Raw genomic sequence first — 16,631 nt, forward strand, 5'->3', positions numbered from 1 at the left:
AGTTTCTCTGCCAATCTGGCCACACTGACGCTGCCACTTTCTTTTAATCTTGGCTCGTATTGCAATTTTAGTCAGGGTGCTGCATCATGGTGGTAAAGTCCAGAGGTTGGGACATCCCTGGGTAGGTAGAAAACAACTACCATTTTGCTGAGAAGACCATTTCATGGTGTCGCTCCAACAAAAGTAAAACAACAGGGTCGATGAAGAACTGGTCTCAGACAACTGTAACCACGCTAAGGGAGAGTCAGATAAAATGATATACCCTTTTATATAAATAACCATTGAAATGCAGAAATATTTATGAACTAAGTATGCTTTTTGCTAAAGGCGAAAAAATCTTTAACACTGAAAAATTTATCCATTAGACTGACTTATCCTGGCTACTTATAAAGTTGATCCATTTTAACCTACACATTCAACCTGTTATAACATACATTAATATTTGATGAAAGAAAACGACTAATAAAAGTCTAAAATGTCACAATGTCATCTGAAGAAAAACAAGTTTAGATCATAAAAAATTATCCTTGCAAACTAAACCTCAGCTGTATAAATGTATTCTTTTAACTTTAAATTTTATTGTGAAATTTATGTATGTTATCTGCAGTTTGATGGACCTGAAATTTGGTCATGTCTAATTTGGTCTACCTATTTTTGCTGGATTGGTCTGTCAAGACATGTTTCTGTTTGTAGCCACCATAAGCAGTGCATTTATCATTTTTGCAACCAATTCGGTAAAGACAGACCAAAGACCAATAGAGTAAGGATAGGCGATAAGACAGAACAAAATAATCAGTAATAACCAAATTACAGATTATTGCTGTACTTCAGTGAAATATTCCCACCTATATGCATTAGTTGCCATCTTAAGTACTGGTCTGTCATCAAGAAACGTAATAATTTATTATGAATAATATTTTAGACGGCAAAATGCTGAAACATATCTGGCAGACCAACCAACAAGGATAGGCAGACAAAAATGATGAGAAATGACCAAATAAAATTGTATGCAGATATCATTTATATAACAGCCATAGTAACTTAAAGTCATCTTTCCTGAAAGCTTAATGCATTAATCAAGCATATTTAAACAATTAACTTGATTTTTTTTTTGTTCTATTGGGTAATTGCTGTTATGGTGTAACAGCTTATTATAGTAGTTGCATGTGGTTGTGTGTTTATGATCAAAGAATGCAAGATGAAAATGTTAAAAGACAACAATGGTCAATGGATTGTTTGGATAGTCATATTCTTTACACTTATGTACTGTACCATTCAACCTCTCCTATTGTGTTTCTACACTTTCATTGTATGTAGTTCGTCACAATTCACCATTCAAGTATTTTTTGTTATTGTACTTGTTCTATGATTCCAAACTTCTCAGTCTTTTCTCATTTTTGTTTGTTATTCTTGTATAATCTTAATATACATTCTTTCTTGTTTTGTCTTTTTCACTTCTTTGTTCTTAGGGAAAAGTTTCAATTTTGCGCCTCAAGCTATTTGTTGCCACCAATGTACCTGAGGGAGACCCCTCTACCTAAGACCTACTATATTCTACATTTATTTTAGCTTGCAAACTAAAATTTTAAGCAATTTATTTAGAAATCGTGAGATGCGGTTTGGTGTGATGTAGGTTTCAGAAAAACATTTTCTTTATCATGCCAATGTTTCTATCTTTATTGAGATCATCTTCAGGGCCTGGGATTTACAAACATTGTTATATAACAACAAACATGTAATGTAACAAAAAAAATATATATGTATAAATTCACTTTTCCACATCCAAAATGTAATTGTTATATGTAAACAATGTTTGTAAATCCCAGGCCCTGAAGATGATCTCAATAAAGATCGAAACGTTGGCACGATAAAGAAAATGTTTTTCTGAAACCTACATCACACCAAACCGCATCTCACGATTTCTAAATAAATATCGATTAACGGTCACTAATCACCACACATTTTAAGCAATGTTTGATTTGGGCTTTTATTGAACTAAATGGCACTATTTTTCTTAATAGCAGTTTTAAGCCAACCCCTGGTTCTAAGGCGATAGTAGGATCCCAAGCAGCCAACTAGTCCTCTTCCAATTGTATTAACTTAATCCTTCTTTTTAAGCAAGAATGGTTGTACTCCCTTCCTCCGGAATCCACATCCATTAAACAGCATGGGTTAGAAATTTTAACTTCAGCTCATAAGTCCAATCAGCACCCTGGGCATGTACCACTTCAAGTGAACCTTTGCTCTGTGTAAGAATTTATGTACTTTCAAGCACAACCAAAATGAAGATGGTTTAATGAGTAGTATTACTTTGCATTGCTATATTTCTAATTTTTTAAAAATATATTTTCATATGTGTACTTTCGTTTTTTGAAGACATGAAGAATATTATCACAAATGTTCATGGTGATGCTTAAAATTGTAAATAATGTCCTACTATGCTTATCCTTAAGCACATATCTCTAAACGTGCTTTGTAGTAATTAAAATGGTTTTAAATTGTGTTATTAAAATATTTTTACTTTGTGAAATAGATTCGTTTATGTATTATATCCTTTTATCAACATTAAACAAACGAGGTCTAATTTATGTTTAGTTCTGTTGTTGATGACAATTTTATAATTTTGTTTAGTACGATCATTGTACAACATACTGTCACGGGTCTGCAGTCATATGGCTTACAAACTTGGTTTTTCTGGGAACTGTTGTACTCTTGGCCAGATCTAATAAGAATTTAGGTTTTATGCTGTTGATAGTTAATAGAATTATTATAATATAAATGTTTTTTTTTTACCATTTCTATGTTATTGGGGAGAGCACAGGGGTGGGGTTATGTTTGGTTAGAAATGATTAAGTTATGCAATGGTGCCAGTTCACACTCGCCGAGGTGACCGGAATGTACTTGGGGCGGTATTTGAGCATGAGTCAAAGGAGCCGAGAGGGTGGTGGTGCGGATCTCGTGCCATCAGGCCTACGTTCTCTTGGTAGAGTGTACACATTGGTCTCGGGTCTCGGTCTCTAGACAACTCCTCTCAAATGCCTCAGCGAGTGTGTACTTCTACCATAAGGTTAGGGTTGTTAAGTTAGGTGAGGTACTGTTAGGGGCTGAGGTAGGGGTGATGCAAGGCTGGCTGGAAAATCATACAGATGAACATACAGTTACACTAGCCAAATTTTTGTTTTAAAAACATCTTACATGGCTTTTGTACCATTAATTTTAAATAAATAATTATACAAGTATTCATTTATTTTTGTTTATTTTAATCACTTATCTTACAACGGTTAGATTAGTTTAGGTAGGGTTAGGAATGGGTGAGGTTAATTCCTGATGTGATGTTTAAAAAATTATAGTCAATTTAAAGAATATGTTGCAAAGCTGACTGGAAAATCATACAGGCAAACAAAATTACACTTGCCACATTTTTGTTTTAAATAACTTACTTGGCTTTTATCTTTTCTTTACTTTGTCTTTACTTTGTATCTTGTATTTACTTTGAAGTAAATATCAATAAAGGTATTGATTTCTTTTTTGTTATGTTAATTGCTTACCTACAAGAGTCAGGATAGTTTAGAGATGGTTAAGGACCGGTTAGGTTAGGTGAGGTAGAGCAAAGGAAGAGTTAGATTAGGTTAGGTTACATATCCATAATCTATATCTAATGTTTAAAAAATTATACTCAATTTAAGGAATATTTATTCAGAAATCATGAGATGCGGTGATTTCTGAATAATAATCAATTAACGGTCACTAATCACCACACATTTAAGGAATATTACAATTAATTAAGGTTTTTAGTTGAGATAAAAAAGTCAATGGCATGAGCGGGATTCGAACCCACGATCTTCGACTTGATACGCCGCTGCTCTACCACTTGAGCTATCTTGACCTCAATCCACTCGGACACCAACCTCCCATCTCAACCGCACCTTTTGAATTTTCNTAACACCATCCACTATTACTAATAATACTACATTAAGTCTATCGAATACAAACAAACCAGCATACATTTCCATGCCATTTATTCAAGGCCTATCATGTAAATTAAACACATTTCTCTTGTCCGATAACTTCAAAATAGCTTTCAAAAATTATAAAACAATTCAAACACTTTTTTCCAAAAATAAAGATCCCACACCAATGACGAATAAATCTGACGTAATCTACAAGATCAACAGTTTAAACTGTCCGGCAACTTACATCGGTCTACATCCCAATATCTGGACAAGAGAGTAAAGCAACATATCTATGATTGCAAAAAACCTAAGCAAAATCCTACAGCCCTCGCTACCCACCATCTTGAACACCATACAATTTTGACTTCAAAAATCCAAAAGTATTACACACAGAACAAAACACACATAAATGTAATTTCTTAGAAATGGTTTATATCAACAGAGATAAACACAGCATCAATTACAGAACAGATACATATAAACTCAGTCGCAGCTACGCCAATATCATTAATCAAATTCAATACAGATAACATACCTATATCATCACATTGCATTCCACACATCAAATATTTTTTCACACAGTCTAATTTCCCAACCATTTAGCTTTTCTTTTCGTATTTATCCCCTTTCTATATAATCCTGAAAGGATAATCTGGCCGAACCATTACCAACACAATTTTTTCCCTTCGTCGGCTCTTTTCACCTCAAAGAAGCTGACGCCTTATACAAAAATATCTTTTCTATAACGACATCCTTCCCCACCCCTTCAAAATCCAACGTATATAAACACAAAATAGCAAAATCTCACTGGACTCTCGACACGACACGCAAGAATGGCACAATTACACAGAAGACAAACACTTTGAGTGAGTAGAGGTACTTTGATTGAATATATAAAAAATATATTTTGCATTGTATAAATTCACTTTTCCACATCCAAAATGTAATTGTTATATGTAAACAATTACAATTAATTAAGGTTTTTAGTTGAGATGAACAAAGTCAATGACACGAGCGGGATTCGAACCCACGATCTTCGGCTAGATATGCCGCTGCTCTGCCACTTGAGCTATCGTGACCTCGATCCACTCGAAGCTTGAAAAATGGCAAAAAGGAGGGAGTGGAGTTGAGATGGGAAGTTAGTGTCCGAGTGGATCGAGGTTACGATAGCTCAAGTGGGAGAGCAGCGGCGTATCTAGCCGAAGATCGTGGGTTCAAATCCCGCTCGTGCCATTGACTTTTTTATCTCAACTAAAAACCTTAATTAATTGTAATGTATTAATTGGTCAAGCGGACCACGAAATTAGTGAATTTAAGGATTATGTTGCAAGGCTAACTGGAAAATCATACAGACGAACATACAGTTACACAAGCCAAAATTTTGTTTTCAAAACATCTTAAATGGCTTTTAAGTAATGAATTTTAAGTAAATAATTATGAAGGTACTAATTTATTTTTTGTTCATGTTGATCACTCATCTTACAAAGGTCGTTACTTTAGGTATGGTTAGGGACAGGTGAGTTACAGATTTTTTTAAATTTATTTATTTATTTTTTTTTTTTTAATTAACGTCAATCAACCCTTATGGTTATTTAAGCCCTGGTCATTTTTTTTAACATCTTACATGTCATGTCCTTACTTTTAAATACATATTTATAAAAGTATATTTCTTTTTTTGTCTTCTATGTTAATCACTTATGCCTAATTACATGTTTTTAATTGTTTACATGTTTAAATTCTCAGTTCATAATACTTCCCAAATTTTAATATATANATATATGAGCTGACATACAACATTCACCATTGCCACTGTTTCTCATGCTGCCATACTTATTTCCTGAAATCCTTCTTAACCCTAACCCTACCTAGCCTAAAACAACCCATGCATACTCTCCAGTAACACAACAAAATCTTCTGTGGCCGGATCAAAGGCAGTGAGTGTTTACAAAACCTCTCATGCTACTTCCCATTCCCACTTTCACGCCAACCTCGGGCAATGGAGAACATCAGTGCAGCTTCAATGATGAGCCTAAAGAGGAAAACACACTTACCCAATGCAACACAACGTGACCCAATGCCAATCTGATGTACAATTTTCCATAAGAATCTCTTACTCGAGAGTAAATTTGCCTGACGTGACGCACCACCACTCTACTCTACACTATGCGATGCAACCAAGGTCCCCGTCCCGATTTTCATCGAGTAGCATTGGGTGGTGTGTAATAATTTGTTGTTTATTTCCAACTATAAGTATTTTTGTTGTTATATTAATTGCAACATGCTCATTTTAATGTAAATCAAATTAACAAAATTAATCAAGAATTCAGGAGTGTAATAAAAATTATGGAATTATTATTGTTCGACAGAAAATTTATCACAACACTGGAATACCATTAGTGATAGAATGAAAACAACTAACAATTCGTTACCTCGTTTTGCTCAGAATAACACATTAAAAGCAAAATTAGGTTTAAAAAAAATGGTTCGTTAAATTTTATTCATTCACTAAATGATTTGCTAGTGTTTTGGTGATTTTTTAAACCCTTATAATTAAATATTTTTTAAAATTAAAATTCATGAATTAATAATCTTGTTTAATGTGGCTTACATCAACAGAAGTATGTTGTCATTAATATAACAATAAAAATACAAATTCACTAATTTCGTGGTCCGCTTGACCAATTAATATATTACAATTAATTAAGGTTTTTAGTTGAGATAAAAAAATCAATGGCATGAGCGGGATTTGAACCCACGATCTTCGGCTAGATACGCCGCTGCTCTCCCACTTGAGCTATCGTAACCTCGATCCACTCGGACACTAACTTCCCATCTCAACTCCACTCCCTCCTTTTTGCCATTTTTCAAGCTTCGAGTGGATCGAGGTCACGATAGCTCAAGTGGTAGAGCAGCGGCGTATCTAGCCGAAGATCGTGGGTACAAATCCCGCTCGTGCCATTGACTTTTTTATCTCAACTAAAAACCTTAATTAAATGTAATAAAAATACATACACTTTGAAATAAACAACAATTTGTTGAGTGTATATATATTTTATATATGTGGTAAATGGTATATAATAATTAGAATTAGGTTTCCTGATCTGTTCCTTTATTGCCTCATGCAGATAATCAAACTGATGTGTCATCATCCAAAAATACAAAATACTGAATCGATCAGCATTTTCTTCCTTTTCTAATATAAGAATAAATATATATGTGATATATGCTAGAAACACCTCCAGTGATTCATTCACTTCATGAACGCAAGCTTTTCTGTTCATTGTTGAAAGTAAGCAGATCACTGCTGCTGCCATTTCTACCATGTCTTCCTCATAGCTATCCATGTACTACTGTGATATACACTGTGTGACTGTTGAGTGGCGACTGGATTGTGTCGAACTGATGTGCTCACCACATCAACATACGACAAGGTGTCGAGTGGCATTGGGTCACAACGCGCTGTACTGCATCATGTGTGTTCACTGTTTTTTAAATAATCACCTAAATTTAGCCATAAGAATTTTTTTCTTTTCTTTTAAGTCTTATATTAAAATATAACCCACATTCATACTCATCGGGCATCATACAATTTGTGCTTTAATTTATATTTTTTATCAGATGGGTTCCATAGTAGTAGTTCGTAAAGCAAAATATTGTAAATGAGTTCGATTGTTACCTCAAGGGGAAAGCATAATGTAAATGGACAACAGCATTGGCAAGAGCATGGAAAGATAGAGACCTGTTTAAATACTCGTACTACCCACTTTACTTTAATGCCCACTTCCACTGCTCATGCCAAAAAAGTGGGCTAAATGTAAATGCAGTGTTAAATTGTGTGGAGTCTTCAAAATGTTGAGTCATTTCTTGTCATTCCGCCTATTCTCACCATTTTGGATGGTCTAATGTATTCCAGCATTTCATAATCTTCATGATGGGTTTATGTGTTATTTTACTTATTCGAGTCATTACATGAAGTGTAAATTCGGTGTGAACGATGCAGGAAAAACATATTTTAATAATTCAGGTAAATTTAAAATAGACAAACCAATGCACCGAAAAACCATATGGAAGATAGTAAGTGGCACTTTAATGTGAAACAGGAAAATGAAGAGCGAGTTACTATTATCACTTACCTAATTTTAACTGTTCCTCAATTTTTTGATCCTTAATGGGCTGATCATGTAATCGGAGGTAGACTTGGATCGCACAATGAGCCGCTTTTTGATAAAAAGGATGAGCTCGCAAAACATCTTCCAAACGCAAAAGACCAACATATGAACGCAATGTCATTTTTCTCATACAGTATGTGTGAAAGTCGAATTGGTCCTCTATAATTTCAGAAAAATGCTGTAAAAAAACATTAAATCAAATTAAAAACATTAAATAATCACAAAGAAAGCTGTACAACGTCTTGTCTTAAAATATAACAAGATTAGTATCTCTATAACTAAGTTTCTCGTGTGTGAGTATTTAAAAATTACTTACTCGTTCAACTTCATGACACTTTTTTAATGCTTCACCCCAATTTTCTAATCTTTGATATGCTAATGCGCATTCTGTTTGAAACCACATACACTGCATTTCGTTTAAATTTTCCATGGCTGAAACTCCCTCCTAAACATCGAAATTATACAAGATAAATCGTACAAACAAAATTAATAAATAATATAAAATGCTATACTTGCAAAGCAATAACAAATTTTATTAAGGCAAATATTTATTTTCTAAATGTTTAAACCATTTATTTTACTTAAGAAATATCAATTGCTATGTTATAAAATAGAGCCATAAGAAAAGTAAAATGAGTGATCACTCACCCTAGTGAATTTTGAACATATTTCTTCGGCTTCCTTTATTAAGTTGGCCCTGAGCATGTATTTAGCACATTTCGAATTTATGTATCTATCTGCTGTGTCTAAAGCTTGAGCTTCATCTACCCAATGATATGCCTTGAACACATCACCAGCGTGCTGCAATCAAAAAGTAACTTTAAATATCCATTACTTATGGTAACAATTTACAGTTTATATCAAACATAAGTAAAACTTTTTTTAATGGCTTCAAAGTATTAAAAAAGAAAAGTAATTCCAGACATAAAGAAGAGCTTAATGTCCAAATCACCATTGGGTGTCACATATGAGGGGGGTCATACTACCTAACAATACATTTTGCATATTCAAGAAAGCCATGGGCTCTGCCGAGATTCAAACCCTGGACTGTGCTAGCATGGCAAGTATGAGTTGGATGCCCTAACCACTCAGCCACCGCAGTCCCCTTTTAATGGTTTTATATTTCCTTATTAACCAGGGAGACAAGGTTGATGATATATGCATATTTCAGGGGACAGGGGGGACGAGGAGCATGATAAAAAAGCCTGGGTGATAGAAGGAATTAAAAACATGACCATAAAGTCTATGAGTCAACAGTTAAACACGCTGACCAAGCGGATACCACAGTCCCTTTGATTTTAAAACAAAACAAAATTGGTCTTTTGTGGATGCTTTGGTCAAAGTAGACAGGAGTGGCTTTACTGTAGCTAGACTGGTGCTACACATTCACAATGGATATGTGCCAATCTTGTTGGTTCCTTCTGGAAGTTGGCAAGTTTCTGTCTCTGCTTTGCTCATCTTCTTTAGGTGGTAGTTAACAGGGCAATGGCTGGTATAGAGGCTTATAATTTTCCTAAAACCTGCCTGCTGGGAGTATTTTTAAATTTCTTAGCTTGCCTCATACCAGGTGTTTTTGTCCAGTGCTTCAGTTTTATCTCAAGACATTATTTTAAGCTCCAACTTTAGCCCTCTCGGTTGGCCTTGCTGTGGTTTTGGCCCCATGGGTGAGAGCGGTGACTCGTTTTTTTTTACTAATTAGTCAGCCTGTTCCTTTTCTTCTAAATCTTCATATCCCATAACCCGCCTTAACATGTTATTCAGGCGTCATTCTGGAACCCTACCACATATACAGATGATTACACACCTCTTCTAGAAAACCCCTCCTTTTTAAAGCTTGTTGTAGGGTGTTGATTTTTTCCCCCCAATTGACTTGGTTCCACACGCTTTAGTAAAAGTCCATTTTGTGATTGGACCTTTTGGACTTTTTTACAATTTTTGAAATAAAAAACCATAATAGGTGTTTTTTATCATATCATTGTGAAATACATTTCTCTTGATGGTAATCTTTTTGTTTTTCAAAAAATATTGAGTGGGTAAACAATAGATACTACTAGGGCATTGGTGGCGCTGCAACAGTTGTGTTGATATGGTGATCATCACTGTAAGGTAAAGGTCGTGGGTTCGAATCCTGTGGTCTTGGGCTGGTTATTTCCTTCTGCTCGACTGTTAAAAACCTTAAGGGGGGTTACCTTCAACCAAAATCTTTCCTGGAAACCACACATCTCCCAAATTTCCTGATGCTGTGTTGCATCCAACATTAGATTCTGCTCTTTCTATCTTCCATTACTCGAGAACTCTTTGTCTCCTCCTTCATCTTTCCCCTATTCGACTACAGCTGTCTCACTTATGGTGGATTTTCAGAAGAATAAGAAAGCGTCTGAAAAGACACTGTTGCGCCAGATTTATTTTCAGCACCCCTGAATGTCCAGAGTCTCATACCTGTATTCAGACCTATTCTGGCTGAATACCAGCTTCTATAGGAAATAATTCCTAGGCAACTTCCTTTACCAATCCATAAATTCTCATTGACCACACTATATTTTCAAGCTACGACAATTCAAATCTTCTATCAACTCTCTTAACAACCGCTCATCTCCCAATGACTTATACCTTCCTTGTCATAAAACCTCCCCATTTGAACGATCCTTCGTAGATTGAGCAACAAATCTCTGGAATACTCTTCCTTTGCCAAACTGCATAGCCACACCTCCCATACCTCTTTCAAATCCCTCCTGTACAAACACCACTCTCCCTCTAGATAGAGACAACATAGTCCACAATATTATTATGTCCTTTTTCTACATAAGAAAGCGTGTTTCTTTCCTTTTCACAACTTTTAAGTTTACAGTTTGTGATTATGATCGCACATCACAGAGTATTCTTTATTATTACTACGTTTTACCTTAATACTTATTTTTAGTACTATTGTTTCCATTTTTTATATTTTGTATTAAGTTCTGATTGTTATATTTTGTATTTTATACCAATTTATTTCATGTTAATGTCAAACCTTCAATAATTCAAGTGCCAGATTTATAAAAAATTTTGTGGACACACTCTCTCTCGCTCTCTCTCACTCACTCACTCACTATCACACTCTCTCACTCACTATCATGTACAATCACTCACTCACTCACTATCACACACTTTCTCTCTCACTCACTATCATTCTCTCCCACTCACTCACTCGCTATCATTGACTATCACTTACTCACTCACTATCACTCTCTCTCTCTCTCTCTCTCACTCACTCACTCACTATCACACTCTCTCTCTCCCTCCTTACCTGCATTTCAACGCAACATTCTTACAAATAGGCTTTTTTCAAAAACAGTTACCCCAAGGATTGGTATGACCTCTGCTGTTGTGAACCCCCATTTGAAAAATAAATAAATAAAAAATATTTTTAATAAAGATATTGCAAATTTGACTAACTTTACCTTCCCATAAATGGGCTGTACCCAAAAATATAAAATAGCTATTTTTTTTAAAAAAAATTTTAATTAAGCGTCATTAAAGAACCTAAATAAATTTCAAAATATAAAAAAATGTCTGAATTTCAGGAGTGTCAAATTACAAGTGTACAAACCAATGACGTAATTAACATGCTAAGGTAACTTTGATCCCGGACACCCAATGTACTCTAAAATCACTCACTTAAAAATTACACCCCCAGAAACAAAAGTCTCATTTCTATTTGATATACCCTAATTAATAGAAAATGTTACAAAAGTACAAAGTAATCATGTCACTTGCCTTATAAATTCTCGCTTTGGTAACAAACAATTCTATGAGCGTAGGTGTGTGCTCAATGGCGATATTTATATATTTTAATGCCTTTTCAGTTTGGCGGAAGAAGTCATAGTGTTGAGCTAAAAAGTAATATGTCCACAATAGGGTGGAAGGAGGTTCTGGTACATCATCTGTAATAATATAAAAATTACAATGAAGGAACAAAATTTTATTAAGTCGTAAAGCAAACAATAAAATAAATAATAAGCGTGTCTTACCGTTTGCATCCAATCGTGTAGGAAACAACGAAATCCTTTCCAAAGAATCTTTGTAAGCTAAGACAAGGTTCTCCACTATTTGTGCTTTGTTACAGTCTTTATACAATGATCTAACATCCACAAATAAAGGAGGAACACCTTTTCTCAATCCGGTTCTTAAATACTTATCTACAGACACTTGAAAAACTTCACCTGAAAGAAGAAACCACAAAACATTATTAAACAAACAGAATCGTAATATAAAATTTTCAAAACTGATTGACAAACCTTGGGCATAGTTCAAAATCAGTCGGCGAGGCACTAGTGTTTTCGGATTCTTTTCCACAAGATCTAGCAATAATTCTATTTGCTCTTCATCAGTCTTAAGCTTCAACGCTTTCCCCAACATATTGTAATAGCCGGTATTTTCAGGATTATGCGCCAAGAGCTTGCGTATTTGCACTTCAGCTTCTTCATATTTTTCAAGCATTAAATATAGTTGGGCTAGCAATGAAAAAACAATAATTGTTATTTAACTAACCATGTAATAATTGTAGAGGGGAAAAATGCATTTTTCCCATAGTAACATTACATGAATGCTTGCATTAATAAACCTCCAAAATTTACTTTAGAATATAAATAATTAAATGAAGTCTTACAAGGGAAAGCTTTGGATGAGAGATCATTTGTTTCAATGACACTTTTTTTTGTAATACTAAGTCAAAATACTGGATAAGTGTTGGAGCGTTCTTACCAATGGAAGCCATAGGAGTCAAGAATATTCAGAAATTCATGTAATTTGTTAAATTATGGATTTCTGCTTGTGCTGTGCATCTATTTCAAGGTCATTAGTCAATTTGTTTTTTCACCTACGATAAGAATGAGCAATATCGTATCTAATGAGATTAGATATATAAAAAAAGTTACAAAAATCAAGACACTTCCAGGAAGGTGAAAAGAATTTGTTATTCATCAAATCAAAACAAATCAATTGATTTATTTTAAGGAACTTTTAAAGCCTTTAAATACCAACTTTTATTATATAAAAAAATAATTTGGTGTTAACTCCTCTGGATTTTATTCACATTGAACAATTATATCACCACTGGAAAGCAACAGCATTTCAATATTATGCCTTTATAAGTGAGAGAAATAAGGACGAAAAAAATGATCGAACTTTATTTCCAATAAATCGATGGAGGTGTTTCAAAGTTAAAACTATTTTCGTGATTTTCGTAAAAAAAATTTAGGCATGTGGAAATTATTATTACATATTAATAACTTTGTAATAACTCCAATGATCTATCAGATACCTTACACAGGAATAGATCCTTATAAATTACACATCTTAGCATAAACCGTCACCTCCATAAATAAATCAGAACCTTAGCTATAAAATAAAACGTTTGAGGTGGTTTTGTTGATTTCACAATTTTCTCTCACAAATAATAGCATAACGTCTAAGTAGTATTGAAATAAGATGAAAGAAAAACTCACCAGCTTTCCAACAGTTGTGCTACGTTGAATTATGAATTTTTAAGTGGAATGACAAGACAATTTAGAAAAACGGTCTAATCAAGCCCAAAGTTGTTTCTTTTTTATTTGCCATAAAAATTTGTATTTGCTGGTTAAATTGCTTCATCTCAAATTATATAATTTCAATATCTATGATACTTAATAGATAGAACAAAGGCAAGCTGCCAAATACCATTTTGGCATAGTGGCTGACCAACGTTGTATGTTAAAATACTTTTATAGATAGAACAAAGGTTATATTCATTTTTCGCATCCCCCCAAAAAATAAATAAAATAAATTATAATTAATTAAGGTTTTTAGTTGAGATGAAAAAAAGTTAATGGCACGAGCGGGATTCAAACCCACGATCTTCGGCTAGATACGCTGCTGCTCTACCACTTGAGCTATCGTGACCTCGATCCACTCGGACATTAACTTCCCATCTCAACCCCACCTTATGAGTTATGAAACCGTATGAAAAATGGCAAAAAGGAGGGAAAACTCATAAGGTGGGGTTGANTTTTTTCAATTAATTCAGATAAGAAGTATAATTAATTGATTTTTTTAATATATTTTATTTCATCATTATTTTTCTCTCTTGTATTGACATAAAACCTAAACACTGTTGGCATGAGCTGAATGTAGAAAAGTTTAGCTTTTTTTAGGCGTTTTTGAAGCAAACCCATTTGCAAGTATGTTGGGTTCATATGCAGGGCCACTAGATTCGAATCCGAGATCTTTACTTTATAGTGATGAGTGCCGTATCAATGCCTTAACTAACACTTCTCTTTATAAGAGTGCTCAAAATGAATCCAAATTGTGTTTTTCAGAAAAAAATATTTTTTGACCTAATTTACTGAAAACATCTTTTGATTTTTGAACCTTTCGTATATCTCTTCGTGGAAAAACATACTAAAAAAAAATTGGTTTAAATTTTTTTTCACCTCATAGGACCCACTGTCAAGTCCTCTTAGACACAATTCTAAATTAAATCTAATACACTTAGAATCACAAAAAAAGTTCCATTAAAATCAGTGATCCCACGTCCATCGCTTTCCATTGTTAGTTAAAAAAGCTCATCAATCCTAACTCATATTCACTTTCTATTCATTTCTATCTAATATAAAGTTATTAAAAAAGAATTACCAAATGTTTCTTCTACAGATAATTTATCACATATCTGGCTCTCACATTCGGTCAAGTGCTTCAGAGCTCCCTCAAGATCACCTGACTCTTGAATTACCATATTTTGGTACAAAAGTAGTTCACTGTGCTCATAGTCATAACAACCCTGACAAAAAAAACAACAACAAAAAATAGTAATATATAAAAAGATAATAATTATACCACTCACCGATACAAGAGTCTTCCTGAATGAATCCAAAATTTTTAAAGCCATCTCATAATCCTTAAGTAAGTGATAAGCCATGGCAAAACTGATCCATGAAGCTCGTTGGGTCGGCCTTAGCATGAATAACTGGTACCTTGTGTCCTAAAATAAACAAACCGAAATTTTGAGATAAAATTTGAGGTAAAGGTAAAACCGGTAAATTTTAGAAATAGTAATATTCTGTTGGATTTTATATGCATTTCTTTATGTTTATTTTGATTGCGTTGATGTCTATTCAATTTTGAAGGCAATTTCCAACAAGATTTACAAAATTGCTGACTCTTTCTCTATTAGATAGAATATCACCATATCATAAAATTAATGTATATAACTTTCAAGACATTTTCACTAGAATAACTTAAAATACCACACTACAAAAAAAATAAAATAATAATAATTTTAAAAAAATTAAAATTAAAAAAATTAATTTAAAATATTACTATTAAATATTTGTACATACCCGATATCCTTCTAAGTCTCGCATTTGAATTTGAAGGAGAGACAAGTCCCGAAGAATTTGGATGTTGTCCTTTTCCCATTTTAAAGCGTTTCTGTAGCATTTTATGGCTTCGTCGTATTTTTTGTCACTCCTCTGAAGCAAACCATAAACGTGCCAGCAGACATGAGATTTTAAATCATTTCTCAATCCTCTTCGAACGTGTTCGTATGCCTCTTCCTTGCGTCCGAGACAATTTAGTGTCAGACCTTTCATAGCAAGGGTTTCTGATGGTTTAAACAATACAATACATTAATCAATCATCGTAAAGTATAATTTTTGATATAAACAAAATTTATTTTTATTTAGTACTTCTAGAGAAATAAAAATATTTAATACAAAATATATTAAAGTTTTTATTTGTAAGTTAATTAAGTCTATAAACTGAACAATTCATTTATTAGACTAAAAGTGGGTCAGTTTATCATAATTTTGTTGGTAATAGCTTTACCAGTTGGTAATATTTTATTTTGGGATATAATGTATGTTACCATAATCAACAGGATATCAGGGTCACATATTTATCACTAGTTGTCCTGGGAATTCATGTAGTTTAGTTGAAAAGTATTTCAGTTTATTAAACATTAGTCCCACACGAAAAGAGACTAGTGCTTGGTAAATTGTAAGTCTTGAAGAGGAAGATTCAGGGATGCAGAACCCACTGAACTTCTCACAAACCTAGTACATTCGACAGTTGAGAAATGCATTTTATGGGATCATGATCCAATAGCAACTCAGGTCAACTTGAGCATAACTTTACGGGCTTATATCATGAGTTTTAATATATATTACAATTTTTACACTCGTCGAGTGTAGCCTTCCAATTTATAGACCCACGGTTTTGTACATATACGCATATGAGAAAAAACAAAATGGGAAAACCCATTTTCCCCTCATCAATCAGCTAAGAATAGGAGGTAAATAAAATATCAAAACCACACATTCCTTGTGCCCTTTTTGAAACAAGTGGAGAGTGCCTGTAAATGTCTTTCTTAGGAACTGCAGGAAAAGAGGAAAGGAAAAACATGCTTTTTTAGATGAGGTTAGGGTTAGGAATGGTTAGACTAATAGAAATGATAAATGATGAGGTGAGTGTGTTGTTCAATCTTTTTAAAAAG

General features: G+C 33.7%; 1 protein-coding gene across 1 annotated transcript in view; it reads right to left on the bottom strand.

Moving 5' to 3' along the window:
- Nucleotides 1-16,631, bottom strand: part of LOC106666600 (N-alpha-acetyltransferase 15, NatA auxiliary subunit-like) — a 212,724-nt gene that overhangs the window by 190,725 nt on the left and 5,368 nt on the right. Inside the window, exons 3-11 of the mRNA XM_014393886.2 lie at nt 15,478-15,740; nt 14,982-15,119; nt 14,774-14,918; nt 12,400-12,615; nt 12,133-12,324; nt 11,879-12,045; nt 8,771-8,923; nt 8,439-8,567; nt 8,087-8,300 (exon numbers count right to left, since the gene is read on the bottom strand). Of these exons, the coding sequence (XP_014249372.1) occupies nt 8,087-8,300; nt 8,439-8,567; nt 8,771-8,923; nt 11,879-12,045; nt 12,133-12,324; nt 12,400-12,615; nt 14,774-14,918; nt 14,982-15,119; nt 15,478-15,740 (1,617 nt within the window). The remainder of the gene's footprint in view (nt 1-8,086; nt 8,301-8,438; nt 8,568-8,770; nt 8,924-11,878; nt 12,046-12,132; nt 12,325-12,399; nt 12,616-14,773; nt 14,919-14,981; nt 15,120-15,477; nt 15,741-16,631) is intronic.

The sequence above is a fragment of the Cimex lectularius genome, unplaced genomic scaffold (assembly GCF_000648675.2).
Source record: "Cimex lectularius strain Harlan isolate CLEC.00 unplaced genomic scaffold, Clec_2.1 scaffold56, whole genome shotgun sequence".
Classification (NCBI taxonomy): domain Eukaryota; kingdom Metazoa; phylum Arthropoda; class Insecta; order Hemiptera; family Cimicidae; genus Cimex; species Cimex lectularius.